This window comes from Ochotona curzoniae, unplaced genomic scaffold (assembly GCF_017591425.1).
Source record: "Ochotona curzoniae isolate NIBS_2020 unplaced genomic scaffold, NIBS_Ocur_1.0 scaffold_3890, whole genome shotgun sequence".
Lineage (NCBI taxonomy): Eukaryota > Metazoa > Chordata > Mammalia > Lagomorpha > Ochotonidae > Ochotona > Ochotona curzoniae.
In genome coordinates, this window is record NW_024467115.1 from 23,096,502 (window position 1) to 23,121,600 (window position 25,099).

The window sequence follows — 25,099 nt, forward strand, 5'->3', positions numbered from 1 at the left end:
CGCACGAATAGACAACCAATACACTGGCTGAGACTCACCTGGATTATTTTAGTAGTTGTTGCATGGCATACTGTATGTATCTTCAGCTTACCAGTTTTTTTTCCTCCCAAATGATATTACACCACTTATAAATAATGTAGGAGCTTTATAACTATCAAGCTTCCATTCCTCACCCCTGTTCTGTGTGCTATTCTTGTCCTAAATTTTACCTCTCTGTTTTAAGTTCTCAGTATATGATGCTTTTGTTCAAAACAATGTTAAATCTTTGGGTAAATGTAAAATTAGAATAAGAGACATACTTTTTGAAGATTTATTTATTTGAAAGGCAAAGTTAGAGGGAGAAACAGATCCATCTTCCATTTTCTGGATTCTTCCCTATGTGGAACCTGGAGCTCCATCCAGGTCTTCAGGGTGGGTGGCAAGCCCAGCACTTGGGCCATCCTTTGCTGCTCTAACAGGTCATTAGATCAGAGCTGGATCAAAACTGGAGCAGCTGGGACTTGAACAGACACTCATTTGGGATGTTGGCAAACACAGGTGATAGCTTAACCTGCACAATGTAGGCGCCAAGAGACATCATTAATGTTTATCTGAGTATTCATATTTGATACTTCTCAGCAGTCATTATTGCTCCACTTGGATTTGCTGTTACATCTGGAGTTAGTATTTCTTTTAAGATTTCTTGCAATTCTACTGACATTGAATTCTCTCAATTTCTAAGAGAGTCTTGCATCACTGACAGATTTTTTTGTTTCTTTGTTATTTCATCTGTGGAAGACTTCTGAGATAATCATACACTGGTTTTTTTGGTTTGGAATATTTTACACGTAGTTTGTGCTTAATTCTTTGTTTTTCCGTATGTATCCCTTTTTGACAGATTTTTCAGAGAATTGATTGTACTCTGCTTGGCATTTTCTTTGTGTTTAGTCCACTACTTTGAACTTTTTGAGTTTGGATCTATGGGCTTATAGTTTCAGGAAATTTCAGAAGTTGTTTCTTCAGTTTTTTTTTTTTTTCACCTTGACCAATGCTTTTCCCTCAGTGTTTCTGTTTCCAATGTTTTTCATTTAGTACGTGTTTTGTCTTCCTATTTCCTGGGATGTCTGATCTTTTTTATCTGATACTGGACACCATGTGCTATGTGTTTCAAGGTCTAAATTTTCTCTCTCTTGCCTTTCTAAGAATGTAAATTAGTTGTAAATTGGCTTGAGTTTTTGAGGCTTGTTTTTAAGTACTGCTGGGTAGAACTATATCGGCCCTAATTTGTTATTTATTCTTTTGTGCTACCATCTAATCAGGAAGCTTCTTTGGTCTGTTCGGAATGCCTCTCAGTTTCTAGAAGGCCTTGCCTATGAAGTTGACCTCAACTTGAATACCTCTACAGCCCGAGTGAGCGGCAAGAATAACCTGGCATACAATTTGTGTTTGGTAGAATTCGACGATGACACCCATAGGCACTTATCTTTGTTTGAATCTTGAATATTGGGCTGTTGAGTAACCTCTGGAGATTATCACTCCTGTGACTGTATTACCTTAGATGGCAAAAGGAAGAAAACCCAAGGTGCACTTGATTTCTCCCAGAGAACTCATTAAAAAAAAAAAAAAGAAAAAACTTTCCAGCTGTGTGTTGAGGAACAAGTTTAACATCTGGAAAAGTTGACTCAGTCCAGATGTGTAGTTGCTTATAATGAGAAAGAAGGTCTGCTACCAGTTTCTGTATCATGGAGTGTGTATTTGTCTTTGGAAGGTGTAGCAGCAGCAGAAAGTAGAATTTTTCTTTAGACTCATCCATTGCCAGGTTTCCTAGTTTTCTAGCCTACATTAAAAAATAAAATTTGGGGCAAGCTCAGTGGCACTGTGGGCTGATCCTGCATCTTTGGCACTGGCATCCCATGTGGGCACCAGTTCGTGTCCTGGTTGCTCAACTTCTGATCTAGTTCTCTATTCATGACTGGGAAACCATCAAAATATGACGTAAGTCTTTGGGCTCTTGTACTCAGGTGAGAGTCGTGGAGTAGGCTTCTGGCTCCTGGCTTTGGTATGGCTCAGCTCTCGTTACAGCCATTTGAGGAGAGTACCAGTAAATGGAGTATCTCTCTCTCTCTCTCTTTCTGTCTCTTTCTCTCTGTGGATCTTTTGAATAAAAATAAATGATTCTTGAAAAATAAAATCCCAGAAGTTCGTGCTGTGGCATAATGGGTTTAGTTGTCATCTTCAGTGTCACCACACCTTATGAGTTTTGCTTCACTTCCTATTTAGCTCCTTACTAATGCATCTGAGAAAGCAGCAGAAAATGGCCCAAGTGCTAGATCCCCTTCACCCACCTGGGAGACCCAGAAGTTGCAGGCCATACACAGTTATCAGCTTGAAAAGTAGTCTGATACAGATGTACTGGATTTCGAATCTGACTTGTAACTGCCTTAGCCAAGCCAAATCAGCTGATTTTGAGGGTCTGGGTTGGCTCATGGACCAGACATTCCATACACCTGTAAGAGTTCTTGAGTTCCGTGTTCCTTCCTATGCACTTTTTGATATTTTTCCCTCACATACACCTAGCTACATTCTGAGGTTTATCTTTACCTTCAAATATATTTTACTGATATAAAAATATAGTATCTTTCTCTTTTCATTATTTTAATATTTTGCTGTAACAAATAAAAGTTGATGATGTGTTTGGAATTTCATTGTGTCGGTACTGTACAGTTTATATGTCCAGTCGATTGTTAAGAAGCATACAGATTAGTCTGGACATTTTGAAACAGCTAAGGCTGAAATTAACTTTTAGTAATTGTGAGTAGTGCTCATGTATGAGAATTTCTGTGGAGAATACCGCTCATAACTAGGTCTTCCACCAAATGAAGTGGTAAGTCTAGATATTGTGAATTGTTCTTTAAAAGTAGTTGTTGCAATTGCTGGCACAGTGCCATGATGAAACCAGGAGCCATGAGAATCTAGGTCTTCCACACAGGTGGCCAGAACCCCAGTGTCTTGGCCATCCTCTGATGCTTTCCCAGACCATTGACTGGAACTGAATCAGAAGTAGAATTGACAGGCCATGAACATGCACCCATGCCAGCGTTGTAGGCAGCAGCTGCTGCACAGTACTGGCCCCTTTATTTGATACCTTTTTATCACTTTTTAATTGTAGGTAATTGTTCTGGAGAGAAATGTGATGTGTAGGTCCCCTTTTAGTGTGTTTTTAGTATTCTTAATGATATGGAGACTATTATTCCTCAGTTCACTCTGATATTTCAGTCTCCAGTAGGGCTAGATACAATAGGGCTAGATTTAGAAACCTGAAATCCTACAATGTGATTTAGAAATTGTCCTAAATGTGAAATTATTATTTGAGTATTTCAAGTTATTCCTAGTTATCAAAACATGATACATGTTAATATTTCTGTTTTGTCATCAACAGTTGTGGCATCCCAGCTTTTCCTGTTCAGCTTTCTTTGGCTGTGTAAAGAATGACTGTAGTGGTCAGCACCATGGCTCTATGAACTAATCCTCACCCTGCAAGCTCCAGAATCTCATATGGGTGCTGGTCCATGTCCCAGTTCCTCCACCTCTTATCCAGTTTCCTGCTTGTGGCCTGGGAAAGCAATGAAGAATGGCCCAAGTTCCTGGGACCCTGAACCCACATGGGAAGATCCAGAGGAAGTGCCTGGCTCCTGGCTTCAGATTGGCTCAGCTCTGGTCGTTGTAGCTGTTTGCAAAGTTTATCAGTGGATGGAGGATTTTTCTCTTTGTGTCTCCTTCTATCTGCAGAAAACCTACCTTTCCAATAAAAAAAATTTCTAATAATGATACTAAATCTTAGGTCATTGAAACTGGGTTATAAGGAAAACTAATATAATTCTCTGGCTAATATTAATAATGACAGGATTAAGTGAGCTCCAGAAAGTATAGATGAGCAAGTGAGGTGTTCTAGTGCTGTGCTATGGAATGGAATCTGGTACATTTAGGATCCTCTTCCTTTTGTTCTGTACCTACGTGAGAAACTCCGTCACAGAGCTTTTACTGACTTTCCACTGCCAATGTGGAAATCTACCAAAAATTAACTTGTTCTGTTTTCTGCAGAGGTAATGAGTGGAGTTAAATCCTATGTAAATATTTCATCTTCTGAATTATTTCCAGTTAAAGCAACCATAAAATTCCTCTTAAGTCCATTGTTGGTGCCAAATGAATATAGCTTTAAGTCCAGGGAATATTATAGTTGACTATTTCAGAAAGTTTGTGGAAAAAATGACATTAAAAGTAAGTTTATTTTGGTACAAAGATGTTTGGAAATCCTTGCATAGTTTATACATAATATTCACTTTTGTGACATTTTTGAAGGTCCTTTTATGCAGGGGTTTCAAGTAGCTTTTTTTTTTTTACACCAAAATAAACTGATTTTGGTTCTATTTTCCCATGAGCTTTTTGATGTACCCTCATAATTTCTGCCCTTTCCATATCTGAATGGCCATGTGCCTGGCTATGTTACAGGATGCTGCCTGCCTCTCCTCACAGCTCTAAATTTTTAGTAGTTTTACCCGTGTTTTAGGAATTTTACAAATTGTTGCTTTCTGATGTTTCAGCATTTTTTACATTGTGATCCTCAAAGGAAAGCAGAATTGATGTAAGTGATTCAATTTGGAATTGATTTGGGACTGTCCAACTGCCATCCTTTTCTGAAACGTAAGGTAGACATCTATATTTGCTTTGGAGCAATTTTATTTCACAAATAATGAAACTTGGGGAAGAGGCCTTTTAAGTTTGATAATAGAGAATTGCTCAGTAGCAGGATTCTGCTTATTGTATTTAGTTGAATTTTTTTTTATTCCAGTAGCTTTTTCTGTAACTTTCTTATGAGGAAAACATGTCTAAATCTAAGAGATGAGAGATTAAATTCTCTCACTTATTCACTTGTGAGATGTTTGTTAAACCTCAGTAGTTAATACAGTCCTTATTAATATAATAATGTGGTGCTTTAACATAATGGATATGCCAGTGTGGTCATTGATACTGGGTGAATGTTTTGCACTTATCCTGAGGTGATTGAAAATGGAAGTGTGTATTTAAGATGAATTTTCTCACCTGTGACAGCAAGTTGTAAATATCCTTGGATTTTCTGTTGGTATAAGCTGTTCTGTTAATGTGCATTATGGCACCTCGTTCAGGTATGCAGCCCCTGCTTGTGGCCTTCTAGAGAGCTTGCTGGATGGGTCTAATTCCTTTTCTCCCCACAGGTCATCCAGGCTGTCTTCTTCGGCATCTGTGTGCTGACGGATCTGTCCAGTCTTCTGACCAGGGGCAGTGGGAGCCAGGAGCAAGAAAGGCAGCTCAAGAAACTCATCTCTCTCCGTGACTGGATGCTGGCGGTCGTGGCCTTTCCTGTGGGGGTTGTGAGTATAATGACCTTGAATACATTCTTCCACAAAAGGAACTTGGGTTTTCCTTCAGACTTCCAAGAGAAAACCAGGGCTCTTTACTGATTGTGTTGGTAAGGCTGCCATAAGCAAAAGCCCACTGGGTGGGAGATGTAAATAGTGGAGCATGGAAGTCATTCAGGCTGGAAGTCCAGCATCAACGTGTTGGCAGGCTCTGTTCATCTGAGGTTCCATCTCTCTCTTTGGCTTAGAAATGGGGTCTTCTCACTGCACCTCCACATTTTCTTCCCTCTGTGCCTGGCTTTGCCCTAATTTTTTCTTTATAAGGACAACAAGCGTAGTGGGTTAGACCATTGGGTTCCTCTTCACCCAATGGTCTCATTTAAACTTAATTGTCTCTTTATAGGCTCTTTATCCAAATATAGTCACACTCTGGGGTTCAGCGGATTAAAACTGCATGAATTTTGCAGGGTGCATAGTTCAGCCCATAGCTATTTCCTAAGTAGCTCAGACTTGAGGAGTATGGTCCTTGGTTGAACATTCTAGTGTTCTTGAACTTGGGAGAGGAAATTAGCATTAGCTCATACTTCTTTACTTACTCAATTGTGCCATTAGCTAATGTCACTTAAGTAATTGCTGCTTAATGTTTGGGCTTATTCTGGTTTTATTGATTTTCATTGTTTTAGGTTAGATTTCCCTCCATAGCTCAACTTCCTTCATGAGTCTCTTGATTTTCCATTGTCTGCATGTGAACCAGATTCTTTAAGGGGCCCCCTGAGACTATATAGATTTTTATCTGTGTACAGCCAGGAAAAGGATAAGAAAATTCTTCTATGTCTCAAATCATGAGGATAAGTCAGAATGTATTTTAGAATTCAAAATTAGGTGTTTCATTTATCCCCCGATTTCTGAGAAATGGAAAAACACAGTGATGAGATGATATGGGCTTGCATGTATACCAGTCCCAACACCCATGGTGAGAAGAGTCAGAAAGTCATTCTCTTACTCTCTCTAATGGAATTCACTTATATTTTCTATGTTGGTAACTGGCAGGGGCCTTCTTAAAGACTACTTATTAAAGGCTTAAAGACTTACCAGTTAATACACAGTCACATGGTCACTCCATTACCCTTTTTAATGTGTTGAACTGTATTTTCTTGGGTAAAGTTGCCCTTAGCCCTTGAGAAGAATACACTGGTAGGGGAGAATTGTCAGCTGGTGGTGTTCCTCTTCACATGGCTTCATTCTTGTCTTGAAAAACAAAACAGATGTGTGCTAAGGCTGAAACTATCTAGCAAATTCTATATTTCAAATAGCAGAGACTATTGATTTGTAAACTAGTTAACACTTTGTTTGAACTTGCTTGATAAAAATCAAATGCTTGTCATCACAATAGTCATGTGAGAAAAAAAAATACCTGTGGTGTAGGTGTAATGGTATATTTTCTTTTTTAAATTATTATTTAATCAAAAGTCAGAGAATCAGAGAGATCAGGGAGAGAAAGAAAGAGACAGAGACACACAAAGAGAGGTCTTCCATTCACTGGTCACTTTAAATGGTTTAGGCCAAAGCCAGGATGTAAAAATTTCATCTGTCTCAATGAACAGTGGAAGCCCAAGAACTTGAGCCGTCTTTCATAGCCCTCCTAGTCGCATTAACAGGGAGCTGGATTAGAAGCAGAGTGACTCAGACTTCCATTTGGGATACCAGAGTTGCAAATGGTGAATTAACCTCCTGTACACCGATGCTGGCTCCCTGACATACTTTTTGTATCAGAGAATTATCTAGAGATCACAAGTTGGGGTGTATGTATATGAATGTGCTATCAGACTGTGCCTCTACAAGAAAACTGTCTTCCACACTGTGAGTCTTGCAGCTCTCTTCAAAGCCTTATTAAATGCTGTGGACACTTCATTTAGGGGAAACTTTTGTACCTTTTTATGCTCAAGACTTGAGGTATTGGCCAGCTCTCAGTACCCTTTATGCATTTAGCCTACCTGTATTTTTCATGATTTGCAAAGTAAGTGGTGACTTGGTGGGGGTGGGGGAGCGCTAGTCTCACTAAGTCTGAGTTTTGTTCATGTTCCACTGGTTGGTATGTCTGTGTCTTAGAATAAGATAGAGGAATCGTTACCTTCTTGCGTCTCCCAGTTTTAACCAGGAGCCAGGTATCCAGGACAGGTGTGAATGTCTTTCGTCACAGCAAGGTTGGTGATGGTGGCATCGCTGCCTAGGGTTTGCTGTGTGGCCTGGCTCACCAGAGGGCAACAGGGCTCTTTAAATTCATAGAAGAAATGAAAGAATAGTCAGAGTTGAATCACAGATGTTCAACTTTGCTGATTTCTTTATCCACAGATGCTTCATAGTCACTATTGCCATTTTTCACGCTCTTTCAAGATATGTGAGTCACTTTCCCTTTTGTAGGCACTTCTCCCATTATTTTTTTCTGAACTTTGAGCAGTTCTTCTGCCATAGTTCTTCCTGCTTCTCTATATCTCTCTCTCTATTAAAAAGAACCCTGATCCATATTCTCCAGACATTTTGCATTTTCATTTACCTGTGTCTGTCTTACTCTGTCATTTTATTTTGTGTATCTGTTTCCCTAATTTTCATCACATTTCTCACTGTAATACACAGAAATTCATTTTGAGTCAAAAAGCAGCAACCAATCTCAACAAGTAGCTGCTTTGAAAATCCTTTTATTTTTATTGTTAATTCGTGTTTTAGAAGATGTGAATGTGGACCTTAATAAGGATTTTGTTTTTTAGATGAAAATGTAATTTTATGACTGTCACTTTGCCTTCTCTGAGGTTGTCTCAGCTTTCCTTTCTGTTGAGCCTGTGTCTTTACTGTGGCTTGAAAGGTGTCCGCCTGCTCCCGTGTTCCTTTCTTTCTCTGTGTCCCTCTACTGCTCAGAAACATGTAGAATCCCACTGTACGCTAGTCAGTGACTTAAGACCTCCTTCCTTATTAAGATGCATCATTTGTGTGATTCTTGTTTCTCCTGGCCAAAAAGGAAAGTGCTTGGGCTGAGGGGCTGATACCCAGGGCCAGATGGGGGCCCAGTTATGAGGTCTGTGGTCATCTGTTGTATGAGACTGCTTATCATGTGTGCAGGTGACTAATAGTAAAATGTGTGAGTCAGCAGCTTACTATTTCAGCTCATGTTGTCAATCCAGTAGGACCAAACACCCAGTTCCCTTCCCTGGGCCAGTGGGATATTGAGTGTGGCTCAAGCATCCCAAGCTCCGAGCACCTGTGGCCCCAGGGACCTCCCCTCCTCCTCCATGTGACTGCCAGCCTCATGAAGCGTGGCCCTGCTGCTCTCTCTCTGCCTGTTTTTTCCTCCTTACACTTTTTGTCCGTCCATCAGAAGTTTACTGGCAAAGCAGAGTTATTTTTGCTTCCACAATGCAGGGCAAAAAGGCTATGGTCTTAGAAAGAGGGCAGAATGTGGTGGTTGAATTTATCACCGCTGCTCAAGGTTTTTTGAAGAACCCCTTCACCAGGAGCAATTTTGCCTGGCGCTCCTGTTATCTGTCTCACCTCAATTACAAGCAAGACAGCAAAGAAAGACACAGGCAGGTTATCTAGGTTTTGTGTGTTGTACACTGAAGCTTCCTCCAGTAATGAGGTTAATTGAGAGTTGACAGTAATTGCTTTATGTGAGCTTGAAGTACTAAATATGATTCTGTGACCTGCAGACCTGATGCATCTACTTCCTGGGCTCTCTTTTGTTTCATGGATGTATAAAAATAATGAAACAATCAAAGCGAAGATAACTGGGGTCAGTTTTCGTCTCTGTATAACCTTGAAGAAATCAGGCAGGGTTGCTTGAGTGAGCAGTGCATGTATCATCCTGATTCCTGTAGATTCCCATAAATGCAAAGCTGGCCTTGATTACTCATGCTAATGGCCGGAAACCACCGCCACTCCCAATGCCTTGCAGCTCATTTTGCAGGGATCACCCAGGGGAGGTTCTTCTTACCATGTGTAGTTGATTTCTGAACCTTGTCACCCTTTTAAAGAAGCATTACAAATAATTCCATGACAGTATGTGGTCTGAAAGCACTGAAATATATTAGGAGCAATCATACTAAGAATGTCTTTTTGTCTCCCGTGAATTTGTTGACTTTTGTGCTGGCAAGATACCATTATAGCTAAGAAAGTTTAAGCTTTAAACCCCAAAAAAGCAAGTAAATTGATTAAGCACATGATAGAGTATGAAAGAGCCCCCCTCAGAAACCCTCAACTTGACTCCAGCTGCTAGGCAAAGCAGCCCTTTCAATGGAAAAGAACAATTAAACATTTTCCGTCAATTCAGCTCTGTGTGCCCTGTTCATTCGCAGCTTGCGTAATGCACACAATCACATCTCAGTGCCTCACCACGTGACCTTTGTCCTGGTGTTGCCTTGGTGGTCCTGGCCCAGACACTGGTATGCTGGCCACCTGTGAAGATGCTGGTCATCTCTCTGGTCTCAGAAGGCCCTTGAATGTTTGGATGGTTCTAATCCACAATGGGTTACCAGAATAAGAAGAGCAAAACTGTATACACTTAAGACCAACATTTCGGAAATTGGGCCTTCTTCTCTTAGTCTCAGTTATGTGTCAAATAAGGATTTCTGATGTTGTAATCATGTATTATGAAGACTAGGGAAGATCTTATATGTATTAAACTGTTCTGGAATTCTTTAGAGTTTATTTTCATTTGTGATGGGGACTATTCTTTAGGAAATCTACAGAAAATACAATTTACACATTTCAGATACAAACTCAGAAAAAAGTAGATTGTATTTATTAAAAAAAATCCTAACAGTGTTCAGTTATGAACATGACAAACAACTCTTAAATTAGTTTTAAGAAAATTTTTGAGGGGCCGGCCTTGTAACACACCAGGTGACGAACTGCTAGCACCTGTGACAGCTGACCTTCCATATAGGAGCCAGTTTGTTTCCCAGCTGCTCTATTTCTAATTCAACTTCTTGCTAATGCTCCTGAAAAGCGATGAACAATGTCCCAAGTTCTTGGGCCCTGCACTCATATGGAAGACTCAGCAGAAGCTCCTGGTTTAAACCTGGCCCAGCTCTGGTTTCTGTGATCATTTGGGAATGAAGCAGCAAACAAAAGTCTGTGTGTGTGTGTGTGTGTGTGTGTGTGTGTGTGTGTGTGTGTGTGTGTGTGTGTCTGTGTGTGTCTGTCTGTCTCCTCCCCTTTTCTTCTCTTCCTGTGGCTCTGCTTTTCAAAGTGAACAAATTTTAAAATACAAAAATTTTGACATCCATAAACGTACCTTGCTATATTCCTATAATTAGAAACATTTGTTTGTCTCAATGATTTTTAAATGGAAGAAATTGATTATATGAAAAACAAGTATGTTAGTTAATATTTAAGTGCTAGCGTTAATGCCTAGTCTTGTAACAGAAAGGAAGGGAATTTGATTTAAGATCTAAATAAAAGCTAATGCCTTTTCTTCTATATTGGCATTAAGGGGAACATTTTTAAAAAGTGCATTGCTTATTCTACAAACTCTGGATTTAACTTAAAAATATAGTTAGTATCCACTGATCCTTTATTAAATTTTCACACAGGTACCTGAAATTAAACTCGTTTCTATTTTTTTTTTTATGACTTACCTGGCATCTTAAGTTTTTAAACACCATTTTCTTTTCTGTTCGCTTCTGGATTTAAAAATACAAAGTTGAATATATTTTGCTTTATGGTAAAAGACTATTCCAGTTGTCACTTATATGCTTACTTCTTATACTGAAACAAGGAATGGCAGTTAGGTTGACTAGGTTGGGAATCCTTTTCTATGAGGTTCAATAGGCAAAATGAGACATGTTTTCCCAGTACTAGAAGACAAGTTCAGAAGACGTGAAATAACCTAACCTCAGCAATTGATCTTACAGTTAGTTTTCCAATAACCTATTGCAAAGAATGAGGACGTAATATGCTTAAAATGTGTCTACCCGTAGGAAGCAGATTGTTTTTCTCCCATATAAGAACCAAAACTTTTTACCTAGGTTACCTACTTACTTTGTTCATGGTTATGCCAACTCAAAGTAGTTGACTTTTTTATAGTGCTTGCAATGCAGATTTCTTAAACATAGCAAACAATCATATTTTAAGAAAAATTTTACTGGGGGTACTGTTTTTAATCATGTTAAAGGGAAAAAAACCATATTTTTAAGTAGAACAAGGGCAGAATTTCTAGTCAAGTTAGTAATCACTATGAGTCTGTGGAACCCTCTTTATAGCAAATACTGAGTGCTAGGAGCCAATCAGATGTTGGCTATGAATTGACCTTGTCCTTCAAGGGTTCTGCAGGCTAGAGATGGTAGATTTATAACTTGTATCAAAAAACAAATCAAAATTAGGACATGATACATGTAATGATAGAAGTGCCAGGGGTGCAGAGGAATAGTCTCAGAAAGGAAAGGCTAGTTTTTAGTGGTTGGGAGGTCCTGGAAGATGTCCCAGAGTTGAGATATATGAGCTCTGTTTTGAAGAATAACTAAGAACGTATTGAATGTAGAAGGTAATGATGCTGTCAACTACCAGAAACAGAATATCCGCAGATACCCACTTGGCTCACTCTTTGACTTTGTTCAAGTCTCCGCTCAGTGACCACACCTTACAAGCTTCTGTGAATAGCCTGTATGAATTAGCCTCTCTTTACCCTCAATTCCCTTAGCTTGCTGTTCTTTTTCCATAATGATTACCACTATCTGGCACATGATATGTGTATCTTTTTACTTGTATGTATCATGTTGGACTTGGTTCATATTCCATGAGGCCAGGAGGATTATGTGTTTCCTTTACTGCTCTATTCTAAGTATCAGGAATAATGTCTAAATTACACAATATTAGATGAGTGTAATCCATCCATCTCTGGCTTCAGCAAAAAAGGTATTTCATATTATCACAGAAACAAAGCCCACAGATGGGTAGTTTCAGGGTGGCATTTGGAATATGGACACTTTTGTGTTTTCCGTTCTTTTACCTTCATAATGCCACCTTTTTGTTTGTGGACCTGCTGACTAATATCTCCAGGAGTTTGGTGATGTACCACACATCACATGTTTCAAAATCATGGTCACAATGAGAAAAGGAAGAAGCTCTGTTGGAAATGTTCCCTGAATGTCTACTTGTTGATCAGGCAGACACGTCATTTCCAGATGCTACTTGGTTAGAACCATAACATGGCTAGAACTAGCTGGGTGGAAATCCAAGAAAGCAAATAATAGTAGAATAGGTCACTAGAAGGGCATAAACTAATTAGGATATTTAAAAGATTTTTAAATGGTATTTTTAGTGTTGTTTACATAGCTGAGAGGGATGGGTTTCTGATTAGGATGGGAAAGGTGGAAGTATGGAGGAGGGTGGATAGCGCAACTGTTTCTTTTTTTTTTTTTCATGTGTTTGTTGGGTGGGAAGGGGAAGTGGCTGCTCCTTATTGTCAGACTACATCAGCGCCTGGGGCAGGGGGATGTCCTTTGATGAAGCCTTACAGACTTCAACTGGAGGCAAAGTGTTCTGAGGATGGTGTTTGAGTGGTTTTGATAGTTCTGAAATGTCTTTAGCTTTGTTGCACTAGGGTTGAGAAAATTTTGCAAGGTCTGTTGGCCAACTAAGTCTACCTTACTGTATCTACAGATCCAGGTACATTTGGCAAAGCTTAACCAGGAGTATTGTCCAACCTGTTCAGATTTACATCCTCTGACATGGAACTGTATGTCTTCTGCTGGCCTGGATGATCTGGCCGTTGTGACCCCTGTGTGCATCTGGACTGCCGTCCACTGCACAGGCATCAGCAACTGAGTAGGTCCATTCCTCATACCTGGACTCCAAAGTTGGACCACCCCAAAGAAACCTTGCCAGCTGCAGAGTTTTACTTTGCTGGCATGTACATCAGGCCTAGCTGGGTCTGTTTCACATTCCATCTGGGTCTTGTGTAAATGCAGTGGTGCTGTAGCTTATGCAGCTCATTTACTCGCACCCCCAGATCCAACCTACATGGATGCCAATGGGCACTATGCCTTGACCAACCCTGGCTCTCATGTTTGCTAGAGGGAGCTACAGCCCAGCAGGGGAGGGCCCACAGTCCTTCTAATGGGCGTACACCCAGCCTTGAATCTTGCACTTGTCAGAAGATATGCAGTGCGGCTTTATATGACTCGACCCAGTCCTGGCACTTGCCAGTGGGTGCAATCGACTGGTTCAGCTGGTCTGCACCTGTTCTGGCTCCCACTCACTGCAGTGGGTATGGCAATCTAGCCCAGCTTGGCCTGCCCCTAGACCTTGCCCACATAAACTAATGGTGTGTCCCAGATCGTTCTGTGGACTTGCCACATGATCTTTTAAACCTCATTTATATATTTTCATTTTATTTTTTGAAAAGCATAAAGAGAGGTCTACCAGCTGGTCTATTCTCCATGAGCCCTGAATTATCTAAGGCTGGGCCAGGAAGAAGTCAGGAATCAGAGATTCCGTTGGTCTTCTACATGGGTGTCAAGGGGCCCAGGCACTTGAGCTATCACTGCTGCCTCCCAGACATGTTAGCAAGAAACTGAATTGGAAGCCAAGGAGCTAGGGGTCCAATCAGTCACTGATATGGAATGCAGGTATCCCATTTGTGTAACTTAACTACTGCACCAGACACCTGTGTCTGCCACGTCACTCTAAAGAGATTTTCTGTCTACCTCACCCCCTACTACCCCACTGCCACCACTTTGTTTGCCTGAAGAAAGCAAGTAAAAAAGCAGGATGACTGCCTTCATGCAAGCACATGTAAGCACTCAAAATGAAGCTTCAGGCTTCCCTGTTTGGAGAATATGATGCTGTGTGTGCTGAGGGCATTGCTTTTGTTACCCTAGAGAGCAGAATTAACCTTGCATCAGCAAGGGAAACTGGCCCCAGATTCCCAGAGTGGAACATTTTTCACTGCATATTCCAGAATGATTCCCTAAAGCACCCACCCCTGGGGACTCCAGACACTGCATATCCTAGCAGCATTTGCTGTGCAGCCTGTGAGTGAGCACTGTCCCTCCCTGTCCTGAGGCTTCTCACTGTTCTCACTCCTGTATTGACAAAGCCCACCAGCAACCCCCAGAAATCCAGTAAGCACTGACTCCTGCTGTTCTCTTCCTGTGGGCCACACTGTGCTGAGATTTGTGGCCTCAGAAGACTTATGCCCCAGAGCCAGGAAGTGTTCTTTTCCTATTCCCGGAAGATGCTTCTCTTCCACACTTTCCCAGGGACTCTTATATTATGGATCACTCACCAAGAACTACTCAGTGGTCTTAGGAAATCAAGTTGAATTTGAACCCTGAGCACTCCACCTGTTGGAGGATTGCTTTCACTGATTCTGATGCACACCCAGCCTCATTTTACTCTCCCTGTCTCAGCTGATAGGCCTTTGTGGTTGCATACCTAAAGCTTAAGCAGACCAAACTTCCTCTTTTTAAAGAATATATCCAAATAAGAAAGGGAGTTGTGTCATACCTGGTTCAAAAAAAAAAAAAATCGCTGCTCTTTTTCTTGAAGCTGTTTAAAGAAAAGGCCCATGATCTTTTGTGTTTTTTCTTATTTTACCTAGAAATAATGTTTCAGTCGACGATTTATGTAGTTTTACAGGCTGGTTTGCAAATTACAAGTTTTGACAAGAGAAGATAATGTTTCTGCTTTGTCTCCTTAGTTCAGCAGTTGAATACAAATTTAAGCTTTCACAATGTTAACCCAATGCTCTTGTTCTTAATATGTGAAAGCAAGGTTTTATCAGTGAAATTCAGTATATTGAAAATTCAGTTATCTCGGAGGTGATGAGTGCATATATACATATATATATATTTTTTTCTTTTTTTCCTGGTGAATGGCAATAGTTAGCTTACAGAATTTGAAGCTCCATATTCTCTTAGAAAACCAAAATGAAGCACAACAAAAAAGACGTATATGATTGCCTTGAAAGATCTTACCTGTTTGTAAGAATTCCCACAAGAAAAATTTGCTTCTCTGTACTGTGGTTAGCAGATTTTGGGCTTCATTCCGACTGCTTGCTTCTTAAGGATGCCTTCTGTTCCACATGTGCAGGCAGTTCTTCAGGCCCAAGCTCCCTGTGATGTGATGTGGTGACATGCAGCTGTGCTTAGAAGTATTGATCTCTTTGGTCCATGAGAATCACAGATCGGGGCAGTAATTTTCCCAAGTAGCAAACTTTTATTTCTTAGCTTCTAAGATTATTATAGATTACAATCAAATATCAGATCTTATTTTCTGAGCCTGTGGTACTGATTTTATCACTTGCCTTATTTATCCCACTGATGCGATCAGGGTTGCATCCTTGAGATAAAATTTACTTGACTATGATGTAGCATATTTTATGGATTATCGGTTAAGATTTTACTTGGATTTTTTTCATGTGTTTGTGAATCAGATGGTTACTATGTCATTTTTGTATTAACCTCATGAAATAACTTTGGAACACATTTGCTTCTTATTATCCCTTGGAAAATTTTTATGAAGGATTGGAACCATTTTTTCTTTGGATATATACAGAAATCATTAATAATCTCCGTTTCTGCATACTCTTTGAGATGCAGAAAGAGTTCCCTAAATGGCTAAAACAACTAGGTCTTGGGCAGACTGAACCTGGGAGCCATGATCTAGGAGCCAGAAATTCAACCAGATGTGTTGTGAGAATGGCTGGGATCAGTCACTTAGCCATCAGTACTTTCTCCTCTGGTCTCATTGAAAGGTAACTGGCACCCAGAGTGGATCTGTGTACCAAACACAGGCGCAATGGTGCAGAACGCAAGCATCGAAGCTGCCAGGCACCTGTCTCTGTGGGACAATGTTTGACTTCTGATTTAATTTCACAACTACAGGATTACTTGAATTTTTTGTTTCTTCTTGAGTAAGATTTAGCACATAGTATTTTCTTAGTAGAAAATTTTACTTAATCAAATTTGCAAATCAGGACAGACTTATTCATGAGCTTACTTGATATTCTAATTTTCATGATAATCTACATAATTCCATTTCTTTTACGTTGTGACTTATTTGTGTTTTCTTTTTTCATCAAGATTGCCACAAGTTATTTATATCTTCAAAAGTCCCAAACTTTTGATTTCATCAGTCCTATCTTCTGTATTTTTCTGTTGTGTTCATTATTTGACAGTTCCTTTGAAGACACATGTTGTTATTTATTTCTAATTTTTTTCCAGAGGGTCCTTCATTGTGACATAGCAAGTTAAGCCACTGAGTGCAATGCCAAGATAGGTACTGTCCCCAGGCCTGGCTGATCCGTTTCTGATCCAGCTCCTTGTTAGTGCATATGGGAAAGCAGCCGGGAATGGCCCAAGTTCTCGGGCCCTTGAAACCACATTGGAGATCAGGAAGAAGCTCAGGGATCCTGACTTTGACCTGGACCGGCCCCGATGTTGCAGCCATTTGGGAAATAAACCAGCAGATAGAGGAAAGACCACTGCCTCCTCGTTCTATTTCTCCCTTTCTCCTCTCTCCCTTCCTCCCTCTTTCTCTCTAAAATACCGCATTCAAATAAATAAAATGAATCTCAAAATTTTTCTAGCTTCCATTATTTTATATTTAACTTACAGGGTTTTTTTTTGTTTGTTTGTTTAAAAAGTTATTTGAAGGTCAGTCATACAGAGGAAAAGAGTGTTCTTCTATCCCCTCATTTACTCTCCTTATGATCACAACAGTTAGGACTGAATCCAGAAACTGGAAATTCATCTGAGTCAGCCAGTGGGTGGGAGAGGCCCAAGCATTTACAGTCACATATCCAGTTTGTTAACAAGGAGCTGTATTGGAAGTGGAGCAGCCAAAACTTCAAATGGTGACACATGTGGAATGCTGACATTCTAGTCAATGCACCACGATTCTGGCGCTTTCGACATAGAAATTTTAAAGAATCATGCTTTTAGACTTTTACAAATGTGTAGGAATTTTATTCTTTTTTTTTTTTTTTTAAGATTTATTTTTATTATTTTTTCATTGGAAAGGCGGATATACAGAGAGAGAGGAGAGACAGAGAGGAAGATCTTCTGTCCGATGATTCACTCCCCAAGTGAGCGCAACGGGCCGATACTATGCCGATCCGAAGCCAGGAGCCTCTTCCGGGTCTCCCACGCGGGTGCAGGGTCCCAAAGCCTTGGGCCGTCCTCGACTGCCTTCCCAGGCCACAGGCAGGGAGCTGGAAGGGAAGCGGGGCTGCCGGGATTAGAACCGGCGCCCATATGGGATCCCGGGCGTGCTAGGCGAGGACCTTTAACCACTTGCGCCACCGCGCCGGGCCCGAATTTTATTCTTTTTTTATGCTTGACCAAACTTAACTGCATTTTCAGCATAAACTATGATGAAAATGATACAATATTTTAAAATGTTTCTGAAGACTGCTGTATGGCACTGGTGGCCACTTTTCACCTACTCACCACGTGGTTAGGGAGTACACATTTCAGTTGGATGCACCTTCCTGAGAGCACAGGTAACTTCACAGACCCCAAAAAGGCAAGTGTTTTGTTAAAGACTTATTTGTTATTATTGGAAAAGCAGATTTACAGAGAGAAGGAGACACAGAAGGAAAGATTTTCTGTTTATTGGTTCACTGCCCAAGAGGTGGCAACAAACCAGAGCTGAGCTGATCTGAAGCTAAGAGCCAGGAGCAGGAAATTCCTCTAGGTCTGCCATGCAAGTGCAGGGTTCCAAGGCTTTGGGATATCCTCTCCTGCTTTACCAGGTCACAGGCAGGGAGCTGGATGGGAAGTGGAGCAGTTGGGACATGAACCCGTATGGGGTCCTGGTACATGCAAGGCGAGGATTTAGCCACAAGGCTGTCACACTGGACTCCCTAAAGGCAATGCTACGGTTGTGAGTTTTCAGGGTAATTTTTCCTTCTCTTTGCTATCAATACAGAGTTTACATTGCAATAGTCCTCTTCCTCACTGCCCTCTTCCGTGCAGATGGGTTGTTGTTACTCTTCTTTAAACGTGAGCTCAGGGAGAGCAGGCAGGCTTCTGCCTTGGACAATCTCTATTTCTGGTCTTCTACCTTTGATGTTTCATTAGGAGATGAACTCTTGATCACCTGATTTGATGGACATGCTTTCCAAGAAAGCTGGCCTTAGCACTTGCTAATCTCCCACAGTTCTTAGCTTCACTGTGGTTTTTACATCATCAGATTTCTTACTGTTTGTTACATAGGCTTTTTTTTTTTAAACTTTTGTTGTTGTAAAGGTACATAGAGAAGAGACAGAAAGTTCTATCTGCTGGTTTACTTCCCAAATGGCCACAACTACTGGAGCTGAGCTGATTTGAAGCTAGGAGCCCGGAGTCTCTTCTGGATCTCTCATGTGAGTGCAGAGTTCCAAGGCCTTGGGACACCTTCCCTTGCTTTTTCAGCCCGGAAGCAGAGAGCTGAATGGGAAGTGGACCACCTGGGACAACAACCAATGCCCATATGGGATGTTGGCACTTGGCACGTGGCAGGTTACCCAATTGAACCATTGTGTCAGTCCCCATATAGTGGTTTAATTTGAAAGATGATTTGCATTTGGTATATATCCTATGGAGCAACATTAAGGTTATATAGTATGGCATTGTATATGTTTCATCATTTAAAAATTTTTTTTCTCTTCTATGTACCTCACAATGCAGATTTAGGAGCATAGTTATACTTCCCACTCTACTCTCCCCCCACCCTTCTCTTTCTTGTTTCCGTTTTTCCTTTTAGGATAGCGTATGTTGTGTGTGTGCACACTTTTGAATTTTCACACATGAACAGTAGAATTATAAATAAGAGAGTAATAAATGACTTCCTACTATTACATTTGACCTTCTAGTCATTGGGGTTTTATCTAGGGCATTTATTCCCCCACATGTCTGGCTCAATGAGGCCCTGACTGACTTTTCACTGCGTGTCTTATGGCACAGATAGGTTCACTCATGCCCATTATTAAGCCCACTTTGTATCAGTGTCTCAATAATAGAGATTCTCTTAATTTCACATCACTTTTCAGGAGATTCTTGTGCCAGATATGCTAGAGTTTCCATTAACTGTTATGCGGTTAAGAAAAATTAACTGTTTCTGTTCTGTTTATTTAAACAGCCATATGCTTATGTAACTTTTTGGAATGCTTGATTGCTCTTTTCACTTTCTCTGTAGTTGGCTGTAATTGTTGTGGTTCTGGGTAGGCTGTAATTATTGTAGTTTTCCACCCCAGTCCTGGTGACCCCAGATTCATGCTTATCACGTGTATGTTACCTCCTCCTCTCTTTGTGTAGCTTGATACAGTAGCATAATGTGGAAGGTCCTTCCTCCTTGGGCCTCACGTTTCTCTACACCCCACCTCTCGCTATGCACATCATGTCCACCACGTAAGTTCTTTCGTGAGTGTAATAAACCTGACGCTGTGGCTGATAAGGAAGTCTGAAGCCACTGGATGACAGTGCCAGGTGATTGGGTCCTATTGGAGGGAAAGAAATGTGAACACCAAAGGCTAAATTATACCTGTATGTCAGTCAGTGGAGATACAGACTAGCCAGACACACTTGAGACTGTGAGAAGAGACAGAGGTTTCATAATTTGGCATGCTTGCTGAGGTTGCTCACCATGGTGCACCCTTCTGGGGACTCCATCCACACATTTTGTGAAGCAGCTGATCATAAGAGCTTGAGTAGGTCTATTTTGCTCAGTTTATTTCACTCACCGTTCTGAAAGTCCAAGAGCCTGGCACCAGGATCTGTTAGGTTTCTGGTGAAAGCCTTATGGTGGTTCAGCTGTTGACACAAGCACAGAAAGGGGCCCAGGACATGTGCATTTGGAAGTACATGAGAGGGACCAAGGGTAGATCCATGGCTTGCTTTGTAACAACCGACTTCTTTATTAACTAGTTTCATGAGAGTGAGAGCTCACTGCCACAAGAAAAGCAGTAATGCAAAAGAGAAAAGGAAAGAAAAGCAATAATCCCTCTTAAAGACCTCAGTATCTCTCAGCACTGTTACATTGGAGTATTAAGTGCCCGCATATGCTTTGGCTCATAGGTAGGGAAAGCCACATTCAAACTGCAGTAGGAGCCATGCACACAGACTGGTACTTTGAGAAGATTTGCACCCTGAAGGTGAAGTGAGCCTATGATAGGAGCCTGCTAAGTAACATTTGAGAAAGGAATTGGGTCGGCAAGAACCAGATTATCATCCATGACCAGCAAATATTCTGAAACAACATTGCTCCACTGTTGCATGGATATGAGTTCTCTAGATGAAACTGGTCAGATAATTCTTATTAAGATACTTTCAGCTCCAGGGACACACTTAATTACTGGCAAAGGCAAGAGTGGAACTCCCAAGTTGGCTGCATTCTGTGCTGCTGTTTTATATTTCGGTTGGACACTTTGCACATCCAGATGGCCAGCTTGAAACATTTTTTCTAAGCTTTTATAAAATGATAGACCACATTTACTCACCAAAGATTCTTTGAATTTCTACTATTTGTAGATTTCCTAGAGGACCTAGAATTACCTATGAAGTAGTTAGTCTGTGAGATTTGATTTTGTCATTCATGAAATTATAAAGGGTGTTTAAGGAAGTTAAAGTTATGGGCTCTGATAGAGAGGTGGTTGACTTATGGGTAATGGAAATTGACAAGTAGTCAATATTCAGTCCAAACATGGTTTGCTGAGACTTAATGGTTGTGCACACATGAAACTATTCTACCAACTCTGATGGAAACTGACTGGGGATTAGATTGGGCTTAGGAAGCCTAACTGTACACTCTTGAGTTCTGGCTCAGCTACCTTGATAAGTAGCACTGCAGTTTGCATTGACATCAGGGTTCTGCACTGGTACACTTACTTCCCTGTACCCAACATTGTTTTTACTGCCTTGCCACAAGGGTCAAACAGAAGTTGTCCTGGACTGTTTAGAGAAGTCTCTACTGGAGCAGGAAAGGGGGTCTTCAGCATTTAGGGTCTAGATGCCACTTACTCCCCAATGGCTTGCAACTGGGGAAGCTGCCCTTGGTCAGAGACGGATGGTGCAAGGTTGTGTGGGGAGACGCATAGATGCAAAAGTTAAAAGGGGCTTGATTTAGCAAGCCTTATTGTGTACAGGGAATCTACCGAGTGGCCTTATATGCCCACATAACCTCTGTGGGAGCTATTAAAATTTCATAAAGCTGGATTTTTCATCTGTAAAATAAGAAAAATATCAATGGTACCTTAACGTAGTTGTGATTCTTAAAGTGCAACCTGCTTTTGAAATTCAGACCACACATTATAGAGATAAATCAAGTGAGAACCAGGCTTGATATAGCATCGAGAGGGATGATATTGATATAATTGTGCAAGAATGACTACACTGTAAGGATGGAAAATAAATTGATTTCTAGGGCCTAAGATTGTGGGGTAGTTATGACTATAAAGGAGTTGTTCTAGGGAGTTGCTTTGTGGTGTGAAATTCTTCTATTTCCAATCTATAGTTAAACAACTATATCCCTATAATAGCATTTAATTAGCTGCATATACATTTCCCATAACATGAGTTCATGTAAAAACTGGAAAACTCTGCATATTGCCTGTACTTGAATGAATAGTATTGTACCAATGCCAGCTCTCTGGCTTTGAACTCATGTCATGACTATGTAAGATGTTATCACTGGGGAAAGCTGAATGAAGGATGTGGTTGGTTTTTCAACTTCTTACATGTCTTAGACTCTTTAAAAATGAAAATTTAAAATGAAAATATAAAGCACCCAACGAAATGCAAATACTAGAGAGAGGCAATGAAATGATCTTTGTCTCCACAGAGTTTACATTTACTTGGAAGAGAAAATAGTGATTGATTGCGGAGATCGAATATCATCACTCTGCGTAGTATTTTGAAAGAACATTATGATGTTTTACTAGAGCTGGCTCAAAGGAAAGGGGTCCAGCTGCAGGGCAACTTGGGGGAAGATTCTTCAGATGGCTTGTCATTAAACCTCCCAAAAGTGGGGGTACGCTGAACTGGATAGGGAACTCTTTTTTTTTTTTTTATTGTTGCTTACATTGTATTATGTAGTACAGTTTTATAGGCGCTGGGGATTCCCCCCATGGATAGGGAACTCTTAAGATGAAGGGAGTTACATGTACAGGAGGCCATGAAGGTAGAAGGAGCTCTCAAATACCTTGGAAAGAGTAGCAAATTGAAGAGCACGTAAGAACTAAAGTTAAGGAACTAGTATTATAAGCAGAGTGCTGTGCTATATCAGAGAATGAAGTACTCACTGTTGACTAAACACTTGCACAATGAAAAGTAACAGTTGACAGATCTTAGATTTTGAAGAAATTTTTAAAAAAAATATTTCAATATGGAGTTAAAAATATGCAAAGGAGTATGCTTGGAATGCTTGGCAGTGTGTGGTGAGTTTGGGAAGCCATGCATGCTCTAAAGAATAAGGTACCTGGGAGAAGCGGGGGGAATAGGAAGGAAACTCTTGGGGGTAAATCACAGTGATCTTATGCTGCAAGCAAGGAGGAGTCATTGGAAAGTTTTAGTGGATGTTCTGCAGTTAACTCTGAAGCCAAGGTGAAGCATAAAGTGAAGCCAGTTAGCTTAGCCAGCAGTTTACTGCAGCAGTCCAGGACAGGAACAGTCTGGTCTTGATCTGAGTAAGGCCATACACCTTGAGAGCAAGGAAGGAAGAAGAAGACACTGTGAATGGAATTTGGTAGGTAACAGAGACCAAAGAGGTAGGAGCCTCCCTTCCAGTGATGTGTTCACTGGACACACTCCAATAGGTGCATAGGATCACACATTACAAAACAGCCATTGCAGCATTTGTAGAAATGAGAAAGAGTTCATGTGTTCAGAATATTCACATATATCATGCTCAAAATATTACTGTGGGCTACTATGGAGCACTTAAGAAACATGGAATACCTCCTTAAATTTTATGAAAATTGTATATATGTTCATGTATTTGAGATGCAGAGAGCAGACGAGAGAGCAAGAGAGACAGAGATTCAGAGAGAGAGAACTTTCCCACCAATGGTTCACTCCCTATATGTCCTACAGCAGCCAGGGCTGGGCTAAGCTGCAGTCAGGGGTCAGGACCTTAATCTAATTGTTTCACATGGGCGATAATATTAAACAACTTGAACCATCACTTACTGCCTCCCAGGATGTGCACTAGCGGAAGCTTGAATGTGAAACAGCACCAACTTTGAACTTGGCCACTCTAATATGGGAGGAGAGAATGTCAAGGACTGCCTGCACCAATGTGCCAAATAACTGTCCTTCATTACCTGTCAAAATAACTGTAGGAGACTTGGTGTGATATGATCTAATTTTGTGAAATAGTATGTGGAGTGCATTTTACATGCATAGAGAAAGATCTTGGAAGATACACCTCTCCTTTTGACAATGATTGTTTCTGTAGGTAGGGATTAGCAAAGGATATTTACATTATGTAACTTCCTTTACAGTGATTTGTTTAAATGTATTTATTATAAAGGTTTCATTCTTACAACATCTATCTGTCATACTCTTACATAAATGGCATCATCTTAGACCAGACTGCTTGTGAATATACTCTGAGATGGAGAAATGCTGAAAGGTGGAGATTTTGGGAAATTGACCTGTAAGGACATGGCGACAGGGGGGAAGCTGACCCACTGTACATTTTTGACAAAAACACACTGGAGTTCTGGATCCTGGAAAGGCCACGACACTTGTCCTACGTCACGGCAACTGGATTGGATCTTTGTATCTTTGTATGTGCCAGTCATTGCTTTTGGACTGCCCCAGAAGTTGTAGCGTGACCTTGGACAATGTAGTTCATTCTTGAGAAGGGCAACATCCTGTGAACAATGTAGCTTAAAAGTGCCAGCAGTGATACTCCTAACATCCATGGAGAGGGCTGTCGGCTGAAGCAGGGGAGCCTGGGAGATATGCTACAGTCTCTGTTCCTATTATTCTGCACAATGGTACATTTCCAAATGCTGAAGAATTTAATTAGTATAGCTCAGTTTTTTGTTTATTATTATTATTTTATTTTGATAATCTTTACATAGTTGATTAGGGAACAAAGGGTCAAAGGCTACAGGAAAGTGGCTAAGTTTCCACATTCTCTCTCTCTCTCTCTTGCTCTTTCTCTCTCTTTCTCTCTTTTTTTCTGTATCTGGGGTAAGGGGGGAGATAAAGGGAGAAACCCCACTTGGCCTCCCACCCATCCCAGGGCATGCTCCGAGGGCACTGCTCAAGTGGGTTTGATAGTTCAACGGTTCTGAATTGCTGCCAATCTCGCCATTACAGGCACAATGAAGTCTCCCCAGAATCCACTGGCTGACAGCTGACATAGTCCACCTTAGAGTCTTCATTTGCCCAGATCTTCACTGCCAGCACGTGGCTGGGGTAGTTGATCAATTTGTTCTGTCCTCCATTCTCTGTTGTGGTACCAGGTGTTCTCTGCAAGTTCGAATGGACTGCCATGTCCTCCATGTGCACCTGAATATGCTGTTCACTGCTCTGTCAGCCTCTGAGGAGGCTCAACTTTGACATATGCACTTCATGGTCAGACCATGGAACCTACACATCTCTTCATGGTTGGTGTTCTGAGTTCAGCAGTTCAGTTGGAGGGTTCATCAAAGAAACTTCATGTGAAGTGATCCCAGACCTGATTCTTGTGTGTGTATGCCAGTACAGGGTCCAGCACACTCTGTCGCCCCAATCAAC

At 40.8% G+C, this 25,099-nt stretch overlaps 1 protein-coding gene across 5 annotated transcripts in view; it reads left to right on the plus strand.

Annotated features, from left to right (window-relative positions):
- AIG1 (androgen induced 1) overlaps window positions 1-25,099 on the plus strand; it is a 253,351-nt gene that overhangs the window by 55,630 nt on the left and 172,622 nt on the right. For 4 of the 5 annotated variants that reach the window (XM_040965525.1, XM_040965526.1, XM_040965527.1 and 1 more), the window contains exon 2: window positions 5,232-5,387. The exons of the other annotated variant lie outside the window; for it this stretch is intronic. In XM_040965525.1, the coding sequence (XP_040821459.1) occupies window positions 5,232-5,387 (156 nt within the window). The remainder of the gene's footprint in view (window positions 1-5,231; window positions 5,388-25,099) is intronic. 5 annotated transcript variants of the gene reach the window in all.